At 40.0% G+C, this 20,626-nt stretch overlaps 1 protein-coding gene across 1 annotated transcript in view; it reads right to left on the reverse strand.

Moving 5' to 3' along the window:
- Window positions 1–282: 282 nt before the first annotated feature.
- The window catches only part of SETBP1 (SET binding protein 1), a 508,250-nt gene continuing 487,906 nt past the window's right edge, over window positions 283–20,626 (reverse strand). Inside the window, exon 5 of the mRNA XM_007943849.1 lies at window positions 283–902. Coding sequence (XP_007942040.1) covers window positions 283–902 — 620 coding nt within the window. The remainder of the gene's footprint in view (window positions 903–20,626) is intronic.

Below are 20,626 nucleotides of genomic sequence, written 5' to 3' on the forward strand. Positions count from 1 at the left end.
TCTTCTACTCGCCTGTTTAGAATCTAGCAATACTGAAGGGCCGCTTGGTTGGGAACCACTGTATATAGCACAAATTTCTTTTGAAGGTGTCTCCCTCCTTTGCTTTCCCAAGAGCTCCTGATGGCCCAACCCCGTCATCTGGACCGATTCTGCCTGCCCAGCTTCGGGAGAAAAGGGCATTGGTGTCCCTGCAGCGGGGATTCGCCCCCACCCCGGCTTACTGCACTTCCAATTTGTCAGTCCCCCCAGCCCCAGCCCCAGCTTCAGACGCCCAGACCCATCCTAGGGAAGGACATCGCTCTCGCTACCTCGGCCTTTCCTCGGCCTTTTGGCCTTCACCTCTTCTTCCTGGGCAAGGGGCTGCTGTGGGGCCGGCTGCTGCGGGGGCTGCGCGGGAGGCTGAGGTCTGTGTTTCCTCTTCCCGCCTCGCGGAGTCTTGGGCAGAGGAGGGGGCGGGGGAGGAGGAGGAGGTGGTGGCGGTGGGAGAGGCGGGGGCAGGGGCGGGGGCAGGGGCGGGGCTTCTCTGGCCATGTGGATGACAGCTTCAATGGTGGCCATGATGGTGTCTTGGCTGGCGGCTGGTTCCAACACTAGCGGGCTCAGGCTGGGCTTCTGGCCTCTTTTGCTGGGGAGATCGATGCATTTTTCCAGCACCGGCATCTGGTCTCTGGAATCCTCATCGAACTGGGTGGGCTGTTTCCGGGGACGCCCTCTCCTCTTCTTGACGAAGTTGTTGCCTGTCTTTGATTGTCTCTGCAGCCGCTTGGCTTTCAGGATCTTATTCACGTGGTCCAGGTTCTTCTTCGTGGACAGAATCTTGGTGTAGTTGCACATCTTCCGCACCTCGCACTGGATGGCTTCGATCTCCCGACGCTTGAATCGCTTTTTCAGGGAGGAGCTGGCTGCAGGAGGGGGAAGAGAGAAGAAATTGAACACAGGATGCAAGCTGCCCTAAACCTAGCTCTTTTGGTGGGAACTGGTATTATATTTAGCTGTAAAGATTATGGAAAATTAATGCTGTGGATATGATTCAATACCCAGTATTTTTGTTTATTAAAATTAAAAATAATAAAAATAAATATTGGTTGAATATGTTATGTGTACAAAGCATTTCTTTTTGTATTATGTCTTCACAATCAAACCAAAAACCAAACTCACTGCCATTGAGTCGGATCCCCCTCATAGCTACTCATCCTCAGGTTTTCAAGGCAGTATTACTAGAGATCTTCCTTCCCAGGAGTGGCTGGTGGGGTTGAACCACCAGTCTGGTTAGCAGTCAAATGCCTTAGGCACTACACCACCAAAGCTCCCCACAGTCACATGAAATACTCTTGTTCCCATTTTAAAGATGTGAAGACTTAGGCTCACACAGTTTAGGCCACCTGCAGAAGAGCCAGAGTAGTCAATGGCAAAATCACAGTACATACTTTGCTTTTGCTTTTCTATTACAGTGTTTATTCAGCCCTCTGATACTTGACCTTGATTCAAATTACTATTACATTTTACTTTCTTTTTTTGTAGATGTGGAATGAATAAAATAACATGCAGCCCCTTGTGCCAAGTAATTCATATGAACTATTAGCCTAGAAAGGAGCCCTGATGATGCAGTTGTTAAAGTGCTTAGCTACTAACCTATAGGTAGGTCAGTGGTTCAAACCCACCAGCTGCCCCATGGGAGAAAGACGTGGCAGTCTGTTTCCGTAAAAATGGCAACCTTGGATATCCTATGGGCAGTTCTGCACTGTTCTATATGGTCTCTATGAGTTGGAATCAACTTGAAGGCAAGGGGCTTATCAACCTAGAAGTCCTGGGTGATGCAAATAGTTTGCTTTCCACTACTAACCCAAAGGTTGGCAAGTCAAACCCCAGTGAGAACAGCAGAAGAAAGGTCTGGTGACCTTCCGTTTGATTATGGCTAAGAAAACCCAATGGAACAGTTCTGCTTTGTAACATCTAGGGTATTCATGAGTCAGAATCCACCAGAGGGCAGTGGGTTTGAGTTTTCTAAACATCAATCCAGCATAAGAGATGGCTTGACTTGATCTAAAACAGGTAAATGAACCTATTTTATTCCTAACCCTCCTCAACTGACAGAGGGGAGGATTATTTCCTGGGGCACTATAGTTGGGATGGGACCATCTCTCTCTATCTTTTCCCCAGTGTTCTGGATTTGTCAAGTTGCCTGAGGATGTTCAGTTAGACAAGTCTCCCTTAACCAGTTCATCCTCTGTGGGTCTCAAGGGAAACATCAGCCAGGTGTTTCTGAATCATTTACACTCCCGCTACTGGGCTGTTGTTTGTAAAGAGCTCTTTTCATGTACTGGTGGCCAGATGCGCCTCTATTTTATGAGCTAAACTTCTTTTCTCAGGAAGTCCTATACTGCTGCCACTAAATGGCCTTCAGAACTGCTTCATTTTGAAGTTCAGACACCATAAAATGTGAATGGCTTCAAGACATGGCAGACCTTACGTCCTTTACATCATTCTTCCTTGTTGTGTTGTTCAAGAGTAAACACACATGTATACACACACACTCTCACACTCCCGTACATACTCCCATGCCCCAGCTCCACAGTGCCTGCTCTTTCTGGCCATTTTGAAACTTGAGAAGTGTGTCTTTACTTAGCTCGTTGCTGTTGTAATTTGATTTACCCTAATGTTTAACCCCAAAGAAGCCCAAGTAGACACTAACTAGTCCTAAGTGCTGTAGGCTTAGGGGGGAATGTGTTTCATTTTAGCATCCTGGTTTATTGTGTTATCCATTATTATCTCACCTACTAATGGAGAAAGAGAATAAAGATCTTAAGTGAGAGGAGGAGAAAAAAACACTTGAAACATAAATATGAGTCTCACATATCTTTGGGCACTTCCACTTCATTCTTCCCCTTGCTTTGCCCCATTTCTCCCTCATGCTGTGCTCAGCACAGATCTCCAGGAGGGTTTTATCTGAAATCATCTACTTCATGGAGGGGGAAGCTTTGATTTCCAGAGACCAGGTCAAAATGCTATTGCTTCTGGCCAAAGGTCATTGCAAGACTTGCTAAGCAACAAATAACTACTGAACAATCTTTCAAATGAGTTATGTTATTGTTGTTATGTGCTGTCGAGTCAGACCCGACTCATAGCGACCCCTCCTCGGGTTGCCGAGGCAGTATCATAACGGAAGTACTTTGCCCAACCTTCCCTCTGAAGAGTGGCTGGTGGGTTTGAACCTCCAGCCTTCTGGTTAGCAGTCAAGGCACTATGCTACCAGAACTCCTTCAAATGAGTTATAAAGATCAAAATAGAATGAGGCAAGAGTGAGCTTCTGGGAATAAAAATAAAATTTTTGTAATCAGTGTTGTAGAAATGAAAGATTGCTTGCTTTTGAGTTCTCTGGGGCAGCAAGGAATTCTTGTCCATCTTTAGCCCTGAGAGAGCCTAGCATGGTGCTGCATACTTGGAAGGGATTTACGAATTGTTTTTAGACTGAAGAATAGACTAGTCATTGCGGTCTTATAGTCATGTTTTCTAAAATACTAGTTTGAATTTTGTAGGTAAACATTGCAAATAAAGTGATACTAAGAGTTAGCGTGCCTCCGTGTCAGAGATAAGTAATTTACCTTCTCCCTTTGGGTGAAGAGAAAGGCAATATAACAAAAGTGTGTGACCAGCACAATATCACTAAGGAAAAAGAAGACACACAGAGATGCATAAGAGGTGCAGACAACAAAGGTAAATACAATTATATCCACAATCCTGCATTATCAGTAATAACAAAAACTATGGATACATAAGTAGCCAGGCAAGAAGATAAGATAAGGACAGGCAAAAGGGACTACTCATGACCATACAGATGCACTCCTTACAACAGGCAACCATGGGAGATCAGAAGGCATTTGTAGCATTTGTACAGGGAGAAAGCTAGGCAGGCAGGAATGCATAGGTAAGGACACAGGGAAGGGGTAACAACAGGGAGGAGGTGGGAGGAGAGCTATTACATGTGGGGATTGTAATCAATGTCATGAAATGAAATATGCATGAATTGTTCAATGTAAAATGAATCTGCTTTGTACAACTGCACCCAAATCACAAAAAAAGTACGTAAGAACTAGCCAGAAATACTCCATGAAACTGTTAGCATTAAGTTTACAAATACTCCATGAAAATTCAAGCATTAATCAAAACACAGGTTCCCTTTCCAGTTTTTACTTTTAGTTATGCTATCTCTATCTAAAACCAAGCCCATTGCTGTTGAGTTGATCCTGACTCACAGAGAACATGTAGGACACAGTAGAACTGCACCATAGGGTTTCCAAGGCTATAATCTTTTAGGAAGCAGGCTGCCACAGCTTTCTTACATGCAGTGGGTTCAAACCATGGACTTTTCAGTTAGCAGCTAAGCGCTTAACCACTGTGTCACCAGGGTTCTTTTATACCATCTTTAGAGAAAGAAAATGCCATGTGATATTAATTCATCATTTTGGGCAATTAGTTGGCAATGTTTGATTGAGTAAAGCATTACTGAATCACTGCATGACTCAGAGGTCATTTTTGGCAAACATAACTGATGGACTGCCTCTATATGTGTTTTTCCTTTTTAGAGGAAAATGCTTGAAAAAGGTAGTCTCATATTTAATAATTTTCTATGTGCTGCATAATTTATTATTTCTTGAATTAGTTCTTAAATTAAAAATGATTATGAAATTAAAAAAAATAATGCTGAGAGTTCTGGTAGCATAGTGCCTAAGGCACTTGACTGCTAACCAGAAGGCTGGCTGTTCAAACCCACCAGACACTCCTCGGAAGGAAGGTTGGACAATCTACTTCTGTAGTGATACTGCCTGGGAAACCCAAGGAGGTGTTGCTATGAGGGGGTCCGACGGCACATAACAACAACAACAACAGTGTAAACCTATAGAAAAGGACTTAACAAATATTCGACTGGTGTGTACCCACTATTAACACTTAACAAACGTATACTTTTGCCATATTTGCTTTTTTCTAAAGAAAAAAAAAATTAGAGATACTCAGTTAAGTCATAACTGCCTCTCCACTGCATTCCCTTCCATTTCCAAGCTTGTATTTATAGTTTCACTATCTATGTGAACTAATTTAGGTAATAATATAAAAGTCTAAAGCCACCTCATGTTGGGAATGATGTAAGAAAATGGGAACCATTTTTTTAAAATTTTATTTATTTTGTTGTTGTTGTTGAGGAAATACCCAGCAAAACATACACCATTCAATAGTTTCTGTGTGTGCTATTTAGTAATACTGATTACATTTTTTGAGTGCAAAAATTCTCATCCTTCTTTTCTGAGTTGTTCCTCCCCCATTAATACTGCCTCCTAGAGTTACTCTCTAATCTTTTGAGTTGGCAGTTATAAAGTGATCCCATACAGATAGTTCTTAAGAGAGTGCAATGCACAAGAAAGATATTTTTTACTAGTTAAGCTGAACTATTGTTTGGTTTTAAGATGAATTTAGAGACTATTTTTGGTCTAAGTTTAAAGATTTTCTGAGGGCAATAGTTTTAGAAGTTCATCCAACCTTCATGGCTCCAGGAAGTCAGGAGTCCATGAGAATTTTAAATTCTGTTCTGCATTTTCCTCCTCTTGATCACGATTCTTCTATACAATCTTTGATGAAAATCTCCAGTAATGGTAGCTGGACACCATACAGTTCTTATGGTCTCATGGCAAAGGAGGCAGTGTTCATGGAGGCAATTAGCCACACATTCCATATCTTCCTCCTATTCCCAACTCTCCTTCCTCCTCTTCTGCTTTTGGTGAATAGAGACCAACTGGTGTGCCCTGTCTGGTGGTTTGCAAGCTTTTAAGGCCTCAAGCACTACACAGTGAAAAAAGAATTAGAACAGAAGCATTAAACATGTTATTTGACCAGTTAACTAGGAAGTCCCATAAAACCATGATTCTAGATTTCCAAACCAGAAAACCAAATACCATCAGGTTTTTGGTCATACACAAACAGCCTCAGCAGCTACTCTTTTGTTGTTGTTGTTGTTGTTATTATAAATATATCTATCACACAACTTTTACCAATTCAATTTTCTATAACTTACTGACAGCAATTACAATCATTGTCTGTGCGGCTCTACCCTTCATCAATGAGATATTTCCATCACTGTTAGCCTCCCCTTCCCCCATTCCTCCTGTCCCTGTGTGGTAGCTGAGGTTTTGTGTCAACCTGGCTGGGCCATGTTTTTAGTGGCTGGGCAGCTGGATGTAGTTATTCACCATGATGAAACTGGTAATCAACTCGGTGGTGGTAATCAACAGCTACTGTGAGCAGCTGAGTGCTACCTTAGAGATATAGTCTGCTTCCAGGATATAAAACAACACTTTGAGAAAGGTCTTGAGCTTCCTGCCACACTTGGATCCTTCATTTGGCTGAGTCATCTGTGAGTGTTGTCTGCCAATCTTGAGACCATTTCTGAACTTGAACAGTGGCCTGTCATATTGCTTGATAATTTTGGGACTGGGCCATTTTACTTGTCTACCTTCTGTTTATCAGCCTCAGCAGCCAGCAGGTGTTCAAGTTAAGAAAAGCCTCCAGCTTCACTGAGTCAGGAGCAAGAGGCAGAGCTGAAGCCAAAGGTTGAGGGGCTTTGACCTAGCCCCGAGAGCTGGCACTTTGAAATTTCCCTTATAGCCTCCTAAACTGTACCAGAATAAATCCCTGTTTGTCCAAGCCATTGATTTGTGATATTTTATGTTAGAGCAGTACTAGAGGACCAAAACACCCTGGTAACCACTTTGCTCTCTATACATTTGTCTTTTCTTATCATTTTATGTATGTGAGGTCATATAATATTTATCCTTTTGTGATTGACTTATTTTGCTCATCATACTGTTTTCAAGCTCTGTCCAAACTGTAGCATGTATCAAGACTTCATTTTTCCTACTGGCTAAATAGTATTCCATTGCATGTACACACCACATTTTGTTTATCTGACATTTAGGTTTTTTTCCACATTTTGGTTACCGTGAATAGTGTTGCAGTGAACATTGGTGTTCAAGTCTCTGTTTGAATCTCTGCTTTCAAATCTTTGGGTATACACCTAGGAGTAGCATTTTTGAATCATAAGGTAGTCTATCTTTATGTCTTGGAGGAACTATCATGCTGTTTTCCAGGACAGTTGTACCATTTTGTGTTCTCACCAGCAATAGATAAATGTTCCAATTTTCCTACATCCTTGACAAAATTTTTTATTTTCAGTTTTTTTTTCTTAATTTAGCCATCTGAGTGAGAGTGAAATTGTATCTCATTGTGATTTTAATTTGCATCTTTCTGATCGCTAATGACAGTGAGCATCTTTTCATGTATTTGGTGGCCATTAGAACGTCCTCTTTAGTGAAATATCTATTTGAGTCCTTTGCCCTATGATTGGGTTGTCTTCCTGTTGTTACACTGTCAAAGTTATATATATATATATATATTGGTTATTAGGTTCTTTTTAGATTTATGGTTGCTAAAGATAGTCTCTCAGATAGTAGCTTGTCTTTTCATTTTTTTGGTAATGCATTTTGATGAACAAAAGATTTTAATTTTTATGAGGTCTCATTTATTAATATTGACTTACTGTTTCTGTTTTTGTTATTGTATTACATAATTCATTGTTAAAGGCTAGAGCTGACAGCATTGCTTTTTCTTCTAAGAATTATATGGTTTTAGTTTGCACATAAGGAGCTCTGGTGATGTAGTGGGTATGGCATTCAGCTGCTAATCAGAAGGTTGGTGGTTCAAATCCACCAGCTGCTCCACAGGAGGAAGATGAGGCAATCTACTTCTGTAAAGATTTACAGTCTTGGAAATGCAATGGGGTTGCTATGAGTTGAAATCAACTCGATGGCAGTAGGTTTGAGTTTAGTTTGCAAGTTTAGGTTTCAATCCATTTTTAATTTATCTTTGTGTATGGTGTGAGGGTTGGATTTTGTTTCATTTTTCTGCATGTAGAAATCCAATTACCCCAGTACCATTTATTAAAGAGATTCTTCTTTTCCCATTGAATGGACTTAGCACTCTTATTAAAAATCAGTTGATCATAGTTGTGTGGGTTTATTTCTGGACTCTCGATTCTATTCCATTAGTCTATGTGTCTGTTAGGAGCTCTGATAGCGTAGTGCCTAAGACACTAGACTGCTAACCAGAAGGCTGGTGGTTCAAACCCACCAGCCACTCCTTGAAAGGAAGGTTGGGCAATCTACTTCCATAGTGATACTGCCTCGGAAACCCAAGGATGGGTTGCTATGAGTCGGATCTGACTCGATGGCACATAACAACAACAACAACAACATGTGTCTGTTATACTAGTACCAGTCTGTTTTGATTACTGTAGCTGTATGGTATATTTTAAAAAGAAAAAGTGTGAGTCCTCCTACTTTATTCTTCTCTTTCAACATTGCTTTAGCTATTTAGAGTCTCTTGCCATTCCATATCAAGTTGAGGATTGGTTTTTCTGGTTCTGTAAAGAAGGGTGTTGGAATTTTGATTGGCATTGTATTGAATCTATAGATCACTTTGGGCAGTATTAACATCTTAGCAATATTAAGTCTTCCAATCCATGAACATGGAGCATCTTTTCATTGATTTAAGTCTTCTTCAATTTCTTTTAGCAGCACACTGTATAAGTCCTTCATGTCCCCAGTTAGATATATCCCTGGGTATTTTATTCTCTTAGATGCTACTGTAAATGGAATTGTTTCCCTAATTTCCTTTTCAGAATTTTCATTGCTGGTGTAGAAAGCCAACTGAGTTTTGTAATTACCATTGAGCTTGTGCCCTGTAACTTTTGGAAGTGTTCTTGTGGACTCTGGAATTTTCTATAGATGGTATCATATCATCCATGAATAGATATAATTTTACTTCTTTTCCAACCTAGACAAGAAATTGGTAACTCTTATATAACTTTGGTGGGACTGTAAATTGGCATAATCACTTTGGAGAAAGACTTGTCCGTAACTATTAGAGTTTAAGATGTATATACTCAACGCCCCAGCAATTCTCTATTGACGTTGCTTCCCTTACTCATTTGTAACAGGAGACAAAGGATATACAAGGATGTTCCTTGCAGCTCACTCTATATTAAAGTATAAACAATTTAATGTTAATAAAAAAGGTAAAGAGCAAACAGCAATATATTCAAATAATGGAGCATCATGAATCTGTTAAAAGGAATAAAGTACATATAAATATGTCAACGTGGCTAAATGGAGCAGTTCTATTCTGCACACACAGGGTCATCATGAGTCTGATTTGACTTGACAATGAATAACAACAACAAATCCAAAAGACAATGAATAACAACAACAAATCCAAAAAAAAAAAGTAAAATTAAAACAAATTGTGGAAGTATTTGTAAGCATACAAATATACATAAATGTAAATTTATATACATGTTAAAACACAGAGATCACTTGAATTTTTATTTTATGTGAAATGTCTAGTTCAGAGGTTTAGTGACTATTATATGAGAAATCAACTGTATGTCAAAGTCTAGGTCAATGAGATTTCAACATTTACTTCTCTTAAAAGGGCCCTATTAATTCTCTAGAGTAGTGCTGTTCAATAGAATTTGATGCAGTGATGGAAATGTTCTGTGTCTGTACGGTTTCATATCGTAGCCACTAGCGACATGCGGCTACTGAGCACTTGAAATGTTCCTCGTACAACTTACTGAACACTTGAAATATGGCTAGTACAACTGAGAAACTGAATTTCAAATTTTATTTAATTTTAATTGAAATAGCTACATGCGGCTAGTTACTGCCTTATTGAGCAGTACAGCTCTAAATCCAACCACAAGGAAACAGAACAGGGGGACTCATTCAGTAAAACAGAGACTGTGGGAAATTTCAGGCAAACTTAGAGTCTTCAATATGTTGTTGTTGGGGGTGGGTAGGGTGGGCAGATAGAGAGACTCTTGGTCTTAGACATTGGTGATGGTTGAATAACATGATTGATGTAATTGATGCTGCTGAATTGTATACATGAAAGATGTCGAATGACAAATGTTCTCTATATTTTTACAATAACAAAAAAACATTTTGGAGCAAAAAATGAAAAAGAGAGACTTTAGAGATAAATCAATCAGTCAAAATATGTGGACTACATATGGATGCTAATTGAAGCAAACTGTTAAAAGAGATGATGAAGTAAGTGAAAATTATAGAATATCTGGGCATTTTATACTGTTATGTAATTAGTGTTAATTTTCTGAGGTGTGATAGTTGTACTATGTTCGTATATCTTTTCAAAGTGCCAGTCTTTTAGCAGTACATACTGAAATATTTATGGATTAAATCATACACTATCTGGGATTTGCTTCAAAATAACACGAAATGCAGAAGTTAGGTGGTGGTGTTGATGGAATGGAGAAGATTGAGAGTTTATGTTGTTCAAGCTGAGGGGTGTGCACACAGATATCCATTATGCTATTCTACCTACTTTGATATCTATTTGACATTTTACATAATAAAAGATTAAAAATTATAAATGATAAGGGGCAATAAAACATTTTTCTTAGAATCTTAGAACTCAGGGAGAGGTATTATGGTCCCTCTTTGGGACCGATTTCACCTCACCCATTTTGGAAGGATAAGAGAAGTTTTTACTGAAAGGCATACTTCATCTTTTTAGAACACTCTTGCTGGTAGGTGCCTCATGGCTTAATAGGATGGAACAATGAATGAGTTTTCTATGTTCTATGCTGTGAGATTACATAAACTTAGGTCATGTCCAACCTCAGTTGATGTCATCAAGTGTTAAGACTTAATATCCCTCTCTCTCTCTCTCTCTCTTTTGCTTTCATTATAATCACTGGAGCTTTTCACATCTACCAAACATCTGCATTTCATAATTCCTTATGTTTATCATCCAAGCTCTTAGCTCAGATTCATTATCCTTGTGTGTGAACAACAGCAGAGTGCAGGTTAAGAGAAATAATCCTCACTGGGCAGCTAGAAACCAAGGTGAACTAGGATTCTGGATTGCTCTTTCTTCATCTGTTACTCTGGATAGTTGGACTAGATGCTCTTGAAGTTCTCGTCTAGATTTGAAGATTGTTCTGATTCTTTTCTGTACTCATTATCAACTTAATACTCTTTGCAACTGCCTGTACAAAACACAGAGTGGCCTTCTAGAACATTTATTTCATCTAATACTTTTGAACTTTTAGTGTGGGAGGAGGAAGGCTTGGGACTTGGCAGAGTTTGATATTCATAAATCTTTCCCCTTATTGCTTGATTTCACTGTCCCTCTAAATGTTTACAGATTTTTCTCTCTTTAAATTGTTTCATTATTGGACAGTAATTTCTAGCCTCTTGTTGGAAGATTGATTCCATTATTTGCTCTCCTTCCTATAATTGTCCTATATCTTGCCTGTTCTGTTAGTTTTAAAGAATAATTACGAATGGCCGAGGTAAAATGAGAGTTCTTTTTTTCATAACCCCTAATGCAAATGTCTCCTAGACCTTGTTGGTATTTAAAATTGTCATGCAAATGGTTGAGTTGGTTTTGGTCCAGATCTAGATTTTCTATCTATAGATTTTCACTCCTATTATCAGAGGACTTTCTCGTCAGCATTCTGCTGATTTTGCCACATCTTTTATGAAATTGAAGACTAAACTAAGCAGTGCTTTTTATATACAGAGTTTATAGATGTAGTATATCCACGAGCCAAGACTGAGCTTTCAGACTAAGACTATCTATATTTGAAGACTATGCTTTACTCATGAACAAGACACATCCTAGTTTTACAAGAAAGCTTTGGAAGCTAGGGGAAAATCAAATTTATCTCTAGACTCTTTAGAGTCTTTCTTGCTGTTTGAATGTCCCTAATGGGAATGTAGGGGAATGTTGGGGAACATTGAACTGCCTGGAGCAAAGCTGCCTTCCTGGAGGAACAAGGCTGAAAGCACATCTGCCCCAGTTGAGTGAGAGCTGCAGTGTCAGTTGTTCTGCATGTTGGTGTATGCAAAGCATGTTGATAGCAAAGCCACATCTTTCTGAACTCCCAGAGTTCCTGGCACAGGACCATTGCATAGCAGAAGCAAATAAATGGTCAAAGGAATTCAATAGTTTCATGTTCTCCGATGCAAATTGTGAATTTTTTGCACTTGTACTTGAGGGTAACTGACTCAGTAATGGTCCCTTTGGGGAAGAGAATGGGAAGTATAAAGCAACATACCTTGGCATGCACACTTTCTTTTTCTATCTTTAGAATTTAAATTAACATACAGTCCTGGATTAATAGCACTTTTCAGTTGCCTCTGTTGGTGAGGCTCTGCAAGGTAGGGGTTGCTGCTGGTTGTCAGGACAAGTGCTATAGGACTGCTCTCCAATCTTAAAGCAGTGATTGAGAAAGGAAGGTTGGCAGATGTGGGGGAGTTGTTAAAATTAATATAAAGGCACTCTCATTCTATTCTTATAGTCATCTTAATATAGTTTGGAGTTTCTTTGAAAATATGAATAGTTTTTTTTTTGGAGCACAGTAACTGTGTTGATTATTCAAATCACAACTTCCTTTAAGGGGGTTTATTGTGAAAGGGAACCCTCTCTTAGATGTAATGTTTCTGGGGTCTCTGGTCTTTATTCAGGAGCTCTGGAAGTGCAGTGGTTAAAGCATTCAGTTGCCAACCACAAGGTCAGAGGGTTGAACCTACAGCAGCTCCATGGGAGCAAGATGAAGCAGACTGCTTCTGTAAAGATTCACAGCCTTGGAAACCCTACGGAGGCAGTTCTACTCAATCCTGTAGGGTCACTATGAATTGAAATTGACTTGATGGCCGTGGTTGGGTAGATCTTTCTTCTACCTTGTCACATTTTTCCTTGGGACAACTGAAGGCAGCAGGTGAGGCAGCACCAAAGGGGCAAGGAGGCGGCATTGTCTGACCTCCTCTAACCCCACAAGAGAAGGAGAGAATCACTATCAGTAGCCCAAGGGCTATCCCTGCAAGGCCAGACATGCTGCCTCCCTGCAGCCCTTTCACCAACCCTGACACCAACTGTCCCTCCCATGGCACTCACTGCCTCTCTGCTGGGCTCAACAATTCATTGCAGTGGCCACACAGAACTCACAGACACCACTCACAGATTATGGGGTTTATTAGGGAAGCAACAGGCTACAACTCAAGTTCAGGAACGTGCTCAGGATCCAGTTCCTCGTCAGGATATTCTTCCCTCTGCCATGCCCTTAGACACGCCTCTGTAGCAATTGGCCTTTTGTCCTGGCCTCTGCATCTGTGGGCCAGATAAGTCTGCCGCTCTGTCTCATGCCTCTTGGTTGTACTGCTGCCATCTCTCACTCAGGCATCTCTCTTTCAGTAACGAGTCAGGCTCTCAGCCATGGGTTGTACTCTCAGCCACAGGTTGGGCCCTCAGCCATGGGTCGGATTCTCAGCCACACATCTTTTTCAGCCAGCAGTGAGAGATAGTTCCCCTTTCTGCCTCTAGGAGGGCACACTTTAAGCTCAGCAGGGTGGCAAAACCAACCAATTGCAACACCAGAATTCCATACACCTGAGAGAGAGCAAACTTCCCAGAAAATTGCTTGTGTTGCTCTTAACAGAAATACCCCAGGTGGATAACTTTAACAATCAGGAGCTACTTAGTTGCTCATGGCAAATTCCACCATGGAGTTTACAAAGACTTATGGCTAGAAAAGCCATACTATGTAATTTACTACACTGCAGGCCACCCCCTGGCTTTTCTAATCATTATCCCTTCTATACTTCAAAAATTAACATCCCCTTCACCATCAGTTTAAGAATAACCACACCCATAAAAGCATGTAAGTGTAAGCTAGCCACTTCATGCCTTAATCTCCTCCCATTTTATAACCAATTTCCAATTTGCCCATCCTTATCAGACCAGTATCCTGAGAAGATAAGCATATTCCTTTCTCTGAAGAATCCTGTTCCAGCTGGAATTTGAGCATTTGCATCCATAAGCAGAGCCCAGCCTAGCACAAGCCATCAAATTGCAGCAACTTAACATCAGCTCAGTGCCAAACATCTTCCTCTTCATTTGGTTTGGTTCTGGTCAGCTTAGCCCTAGGCACCCCAGCTAGGTCATGGGTACCAGCTGCCAAGTCTTGGGAATCACACTCTTTCCTTTACTTCAAACCAGCTAGTACCTTCTCTCTCACATCCTTAGTCCTCAGGGACTATTTCAGTGCCCGTAGGGTCACAACGCCTTGCACTTCAGCCAGCCAACCCTTCCTCTCATCCTCAGTCTCCAGAGGCTGGGTCAAAGAGTACCAAACTCAGCCCATTTCTTCATTGCTGCACTTCCCCCATTTCCACTCAAGTGGACCCAGGTGGTCACAAGCAGGCAGCATAGAAGGCCATCTACTCACAGGCTTCCTTTAATTTCCAGTCCTGGAAGGGGTTTCTCTCATGGGCCACGACTTTCCTGCTTTGATGTGCCCAAAGCCTAACTGGTTGGCTGAAATTCAAAAAACCAAAGAGTCCTTTTTTTTTTTATTCCTTGTAGGTCCTGTCCTCAAATGTAGATCTTAGGCTCTCTCAGTAGTTCTGGATGAGGCTCAGGATTTCTACCTAAGCCCCCTATACTCTACACACAGGGTTTGAAACAAAAGCCTGTGTTTCTTCTGGGCAAATTTTATTTCCCCTTTAAACATATCCAGTCGAGTATTGGTTGAAGGTAGACTTACCCGCTCTCTGTTATCCATACCCCATAATCATTTCTAATGTACAAGTAGGTAAGAGAACATTCAATATCCATAGTACATTTAGATAAACACATGATCCTTTTCAAGACATTCTAGTTACATCTCTTCACTTTGATTATCTTCCCACTCTATGCATATGGCCTTGGACCTTTGGCTGGGTGTAACCAAAAGCCCTAGCCTCTGGATCAATTATCTCTTTTAACAGGTAACACTAATCAAAGTGACCATCTAAGAATCCAAAGTTTCACTTCTCAGGCCCCTTCCTTCTTTCCTTTACAAAGTCCCATGCTTCTCTGAGTCTGGAGCCACTGCAACAAATCTCACTTTTGACACCAACTGCCAAAGGGCAAGGATGTAGCATCTTCTGACCTCCTCTAACTCCACAAGAGAAGGACAGAATTACTATCAGTAGCCCAAGGGCTATTCCTGCGAGGCCCTTTCACCAACCCTGACATCAACTGTCCCTCCCACAGCACTCACTACTTCTCTGCTGGGCTCAACAATTCGTTGCTGTGGCCATGCAGAACTCACAGGCACCTCTCACAGATTATGGAGTTTATTAGGGAAGCAACAGGATACACTTCAAATTCAGGAATGTGCCCAGGATCCAATTCCTCAGTCAGGATATTCTTCCCTCTGCTGTGCCCTTAGACATGCCTCTGTGGCACATGGCCCTTCGTCCTGGCCTCTGCCTCTATGGGCCAGATAAGTCTGCCACTCTGTCTCATGCCTCTTGGTTCTACTGCTGTTGTCTCTCAGCCAGGCATCTCTCTTTCAGTAAGGGTCAGTCTCTCAGCCATGGCTCAGACCCTCAGCCATGCATCTCTTTCAGCCAGCTGTGAGAGACAGTCCCCCTCTCTGCCTCTAAGAGAACTCACTTTAAGCCCAGCAGAATGGCAAAACCAACCAAGCCCAACATCAGAATTTCACACACCTGAAAGAGAGTGAACTTCCCAGAAAATTGCTTCATGCTGCTCTCAACAGAAATACCCCAGGTAGATAACTTTAATAGTTAGGAGTTAGTTGCTCAGGGCAAATTCCACCACATAGTTTACAAAGACTATGGCCAGAAAAGCCATACTATGTAATTTACTACACTGCAGGAGGCCAGTCTGGCTGATGGAGAGGTAAAGGAGTGGGGTATGTGGTTGTATTTTTATGTGAGCTCTGAAGTGGGAAAGGTCACCAAACAGTGATTACCCCAGGGTATCTCCTGAGATTTTCTCAAAGGCATTAATGTTGTTGGGAATTCAGAAAACTTGCCTACACTTTCATGGCTCTACAACTGTGTCCATACCATTTTCTCCTCTCTGCCTCTCTAGAGCTGATCTTGTTTTAAATCAGCAGCTCCACAAGTGGATTATACATTCCCCAAGGAGGAAGCAAGAGTATCTACCAGGATGTAGGAAAGAAAATATTAATAACTTTATTATTTTCATTTTATCTAAAAATAAGAACTAAATTAAGCTTTCTAATTCTTACATGTAAGGTCACTGGTGGTAGAATTCTCCCTTCCATGTGGGAGTCCTGGGCTGCATTCTCAAACAATGCACCTCATATACAGCTACCCCCATCTGTCAGTAAAGGCTTGTGGGTTGTTATGGTGCTGAACAGATTTCAGCAGAGCTTCCAGACTATGACAAAGTAGAAAGAAAGGCCTGGTGACCTACTTCCAAAAATCAGCCAGTGTAAACCCTACGGATCAAGAAGGTCCGATACACAATCAATCATGGGCATAATGTAGGGCCAGGCAGCATTTTATTATGTTGTAAAGGGAGTCATCATATCTTGTTATCTGACTTGATGACAGCTAAGAACAACAATATTTAATATATGGAGTAGTAGTCATACCCTTAATTGGGCCTCACATTAAATGACTGGTTACCCGTCACAGGTATCATAACGTACCTTTAGGAAAGGGGACAGGCCATAATGCATTCAAAGGAACTGATGGGCATCCCATCAGCTTGTTTTTTCAGTGTGCTCTCAGATTCTATACTCTAAATGCTACAGCAAGTCAGGCTATGAGGTTAATTTTTTTAAAAAATAAGACCTATTAACAGAAAAAAAAAAAAAAAAAACTTATACTTTGTAATGAGATGGAAAATAACCATGAAATTTCTATTCCACAAAGACTTTTGTTAGTTATCTCATCACAAACTGTATAGAAGAGATTATATTTTCCAAGATGGATTTGGCAATTCTCTCATCTAACAAGGCAAGGTTTCTAAATTTTCTCACCTTTTCTGTGGTAACAATGGCTGCCAATAACATTACCAAGCAAACATTAAAAAAACAAACAAAAAAACACATTTAATGTCCCTTTGGGTTAATGTGGAAAAGAAAGCAAGCACTCTTAGAAAGAAATTCCTGCTCTGGACAGAGCATTTTTGAAAATGCTTCCATTGCTTGGCAAATTTTGCTGAAAATGACAAATGATTATATATGAAATTTGCAAATTTAAAAATCTTGTAATGGAATTACTTCTAAATGAAGAGTTTCAGAGATTTAGACTTATTAAAAACCACAGTGCCTTCTGATTTGAAAGACCATCTGTTTGTTGATAAGGAAGATGGATGGCTAAGTTTCAACAAAAATCTTTGTTTAATTGATGGATGAGATTAAACAAAATTAATGTTGTAATTTAAGTACAGTCATAATGCACTTTCTCATTTTGTTGTTGTTGTTATTATGTGCTGTCGAGTTGGATCCTACTCATAGTGACCCCTCCTTGGGTTTCCGAGGCAGTATCACTACGGAAGTAGATTGCCCCATCTTCTTTCCAAGGAGTTGCTGGTGGGTTTGAACTGCCAGCCTTCTGGTTAGCAGTCCAGTGCCTTAGGCACTATGCCACCAGAGCTCCCTTTTTCATTTTAGATCTATGTATTTATGTTAAATGTCCTTTTTACCTACAATATCTACTAACAAGAAGTATTGAAATAAATGGTATTTGGAATCAGGACTTCAAATTGCTCTATCACAACTATTGAAAAAAAAGTTCAAAATTTTCAGAAACAATTATGCAAAGTTAATCATTTGACTCTCCCTAGAACATTAGGTAGAATGTTAAAATTAGTATAAAATTTTCCTGAGAGTAAAATATTTGTTTCATTAATAATAATTAAATAATCAGGATGAAAGGAAATGGGGGCCCCAGGGCAGAAATGGGGCAAGCGCTGACACATTGTGGGGAATGCAACTAATGTCATGGTATACTTTAGGTACAAACTATTGAATTGGTAGATAATTGGCTCTGTAAACTTTCACCTGAAGCACAATAAAATAATTTAAAAAAGAAAATGAAATTTAAAATTATATAAAAAAAATTCTGTTTATCTCATCTTTCTAAAGGTTATATTGTAAAATAAGAGGGTGTGTATTATTAAATATGCATTTACATGGGGCAGCTTTCAAATTATTTTACTGATATCAATGCAAGATCAAAAAAGTTGGAGACCAGTGCTTTAAAGTATTCCTTTCTTTTTAAAAACTCTCAAAGAGTTTATTCACTCACTTAGCATTTAATCCCAGAAGATCTGTACTTTCTAAGAGCTCAAAGCCTAAGAAAACTTAAGCTTCTTGAAGTCAGACAGCTTATGTTGTTCTTCTTTGCATCCCTGGTAACAATGGATCCAATTCTCTTTTCAAAATAGATCTTGGTTAATATTTCCTGCTGGATTACTTCAAGACTGTAAGCTCCTAGAGACCAAGGCCTGGATGTCATTAATCTTTATATTTCCTGGATCACCTTCAACTGAATTGTGTATGATTTCATGGCAGTCAGAAAGGTGCCCTTTTCAGATAGAGCTTCCAGAATGGAATTTGATGCTGATATCCTTTAGTTGGGTAGGCAGTTCTGAGGTTGCAATCCCTAGGTTTTCAGAATCCTTAACTTCTCTGACCCTAGGGAAATATGCCAGCCATGTTATGAGCCCCAATGTTGGAAAACCCATATGACTTTGGACAAATAAGGCAGTGGTAGCTTGTCTCCAGAGCATCTGAACTGAGTAAGAGATGCCCCCGATGAAAGTACCCAGGATTTTGGCAGGCCTGAGAAGGATGAGTGAGGGGAGAAAGTTCAGAGATCAGAGAACTAGCAACAGATGCAAATCTGCTGTTGTGGTTATGTGCCGTTGAGTCAGACCCGACTCATAGCGACCCCTCCTTGGGTTTCCGAGGCAGTATGACTACGGAAGTAGATTGCCCCATCTTCCTTCCAAGTAGTGGCTGGTGGGTTTGAACCACCAGCCTTCTGGTTAGCAGTCAAGTGCCTTAGTCACTACGCTACCAGAGCTCCCGATGCAAATCTAGCTACCCCTAAAATGCACTATGCATATTCATTAGCAGGGATTGCCTAGGATGAGTCAATAGAAGTATCTGTAAGTCTGGGAATGATGCTTATAAAGGCTGCAATTGTTTCCTAGGCTTTGGATGAGGAATGAATTTAGAGTAGCGGGACTGATAATCTGAGGAATACTTGGGCCATATTTGCCTTACTCTGTTTCAATCAGCTTTGACTTTTAAATGGTGCATGTGGAGTGGGCTACAAATTGACTAGACAACATGGAGGACTGATAGAAGTGGAGCTAACACCAAAAAGTTTGATGTTTCATCTGCAGAGTCCCACAGCATATGAGGTGGCCACACAGAAGGGATGGTCACACAGCAGGTGTGGTCACAACCTCTCAAATGCCTCTTCATACTTCTTATTTTTCCTCTAAAATGTGGCATACCTTTATCCTTAATCACAAATACCAACCCTTATATAACACTCCAATTATTGTAGACACATGTTCAGATTTGATTCTAAGAGATTTTCTTTCTCTCTCCCTTTTTAAGTTTGATAAAAAAGAAATATAAGAAAGTACAAAGAACAATGTAACAAACATGACCTTGGTACAATCTCAAAATTTTTAATAGTTAGACTTAGATGAAATACAACTTTGTTGACCATACTAGAACTTCAAGACTTACATAAAATGGTAAGTACCCATGCTTTGTTTTCTTCCCAGTCTTAATAATAACTGCATTCATCTACTTAAAATGTAGGCTTCTTCACAGTCTGATAGAAAACATGTTGACTAGTAACATGTATTACTAGTCTCAATGTTTATCACCTATTTCTGAATGTCCCAAAAAGTCTCTTAATTTCTTGGAAGGACTCTTATGACTGCATAAATTAGATTATATTAAAACAGTCAAACACCTCCAAGCCTTCCTATCTCCAGGTGAAACTTCCTCAGTTCCTTCAAGTGTTTCATATGCATTCATATGAAATGAATTCCAGACCATATTCCAAAAGATCACCCTCATCTGGAGATTTTACCATCTGCTAAAGTTCTTCTTAACATTTGGTGCCCAGAATTGAACTGATTTTCCAAGTGTGAAATGATTAGTGCCGAAAAATTGGGTTGATTAATTTATAGGATCAAAGCACTACACTTCTATTAATGAGAACTACATTAAAATTTTTAAAAAATGTTATTTATTTATTTATTTTTAAAGCAACAGCATCACATACACTGTTGGATCATATTTAACAGAAGCTCAGTTACCTCCCTTAAACACTTTCATACAAACTGCCACCAAACCATGTTGTCATTAAAAATTACCACCAAACCTGGCCATTGCTATATGGAATTTGTTTTTTGAGCCCAAATGCAAGCCCTTCTATTTAAATCTGAAAAGTTTAATTTTATGGTTTCAGCCCAGTGTTCTGGACTGTTGTGAAAGTTTTGAATCAGAACTGTGTTTTCTCAGTGGCAGATGTTTAGGCATTTCCAAGGGGTTTGAATATCCTGAAAGTTAATAATTGTCCTTTTATTCATGATTTAAGGGACTCAAATGCATAATACTGTTTTTCTCTTTACTGAAGTTTTTTAAGAAAAAAGTTAATCTATACAACTATATATTGCTATGTTCTTCATAAAA

This window comes from Orycteropus afer, unplaced genomic scaffold (assembly GCF_000298275.1).
Source record: "Orycteropus afer afer isolate SDZICR_OR568_19922 unplaced genomic scaffold, OryAfe1.0 scaffold00113, whole genome shotgun sequence".
Classification (NCBI taxonomy): domain Eukaryota; kingdom Metazoa; phylum Chordata; class Mammalia; order Tubulidentata; family Orycteropodidae; genus Orycteropus; species Orycteropus afer.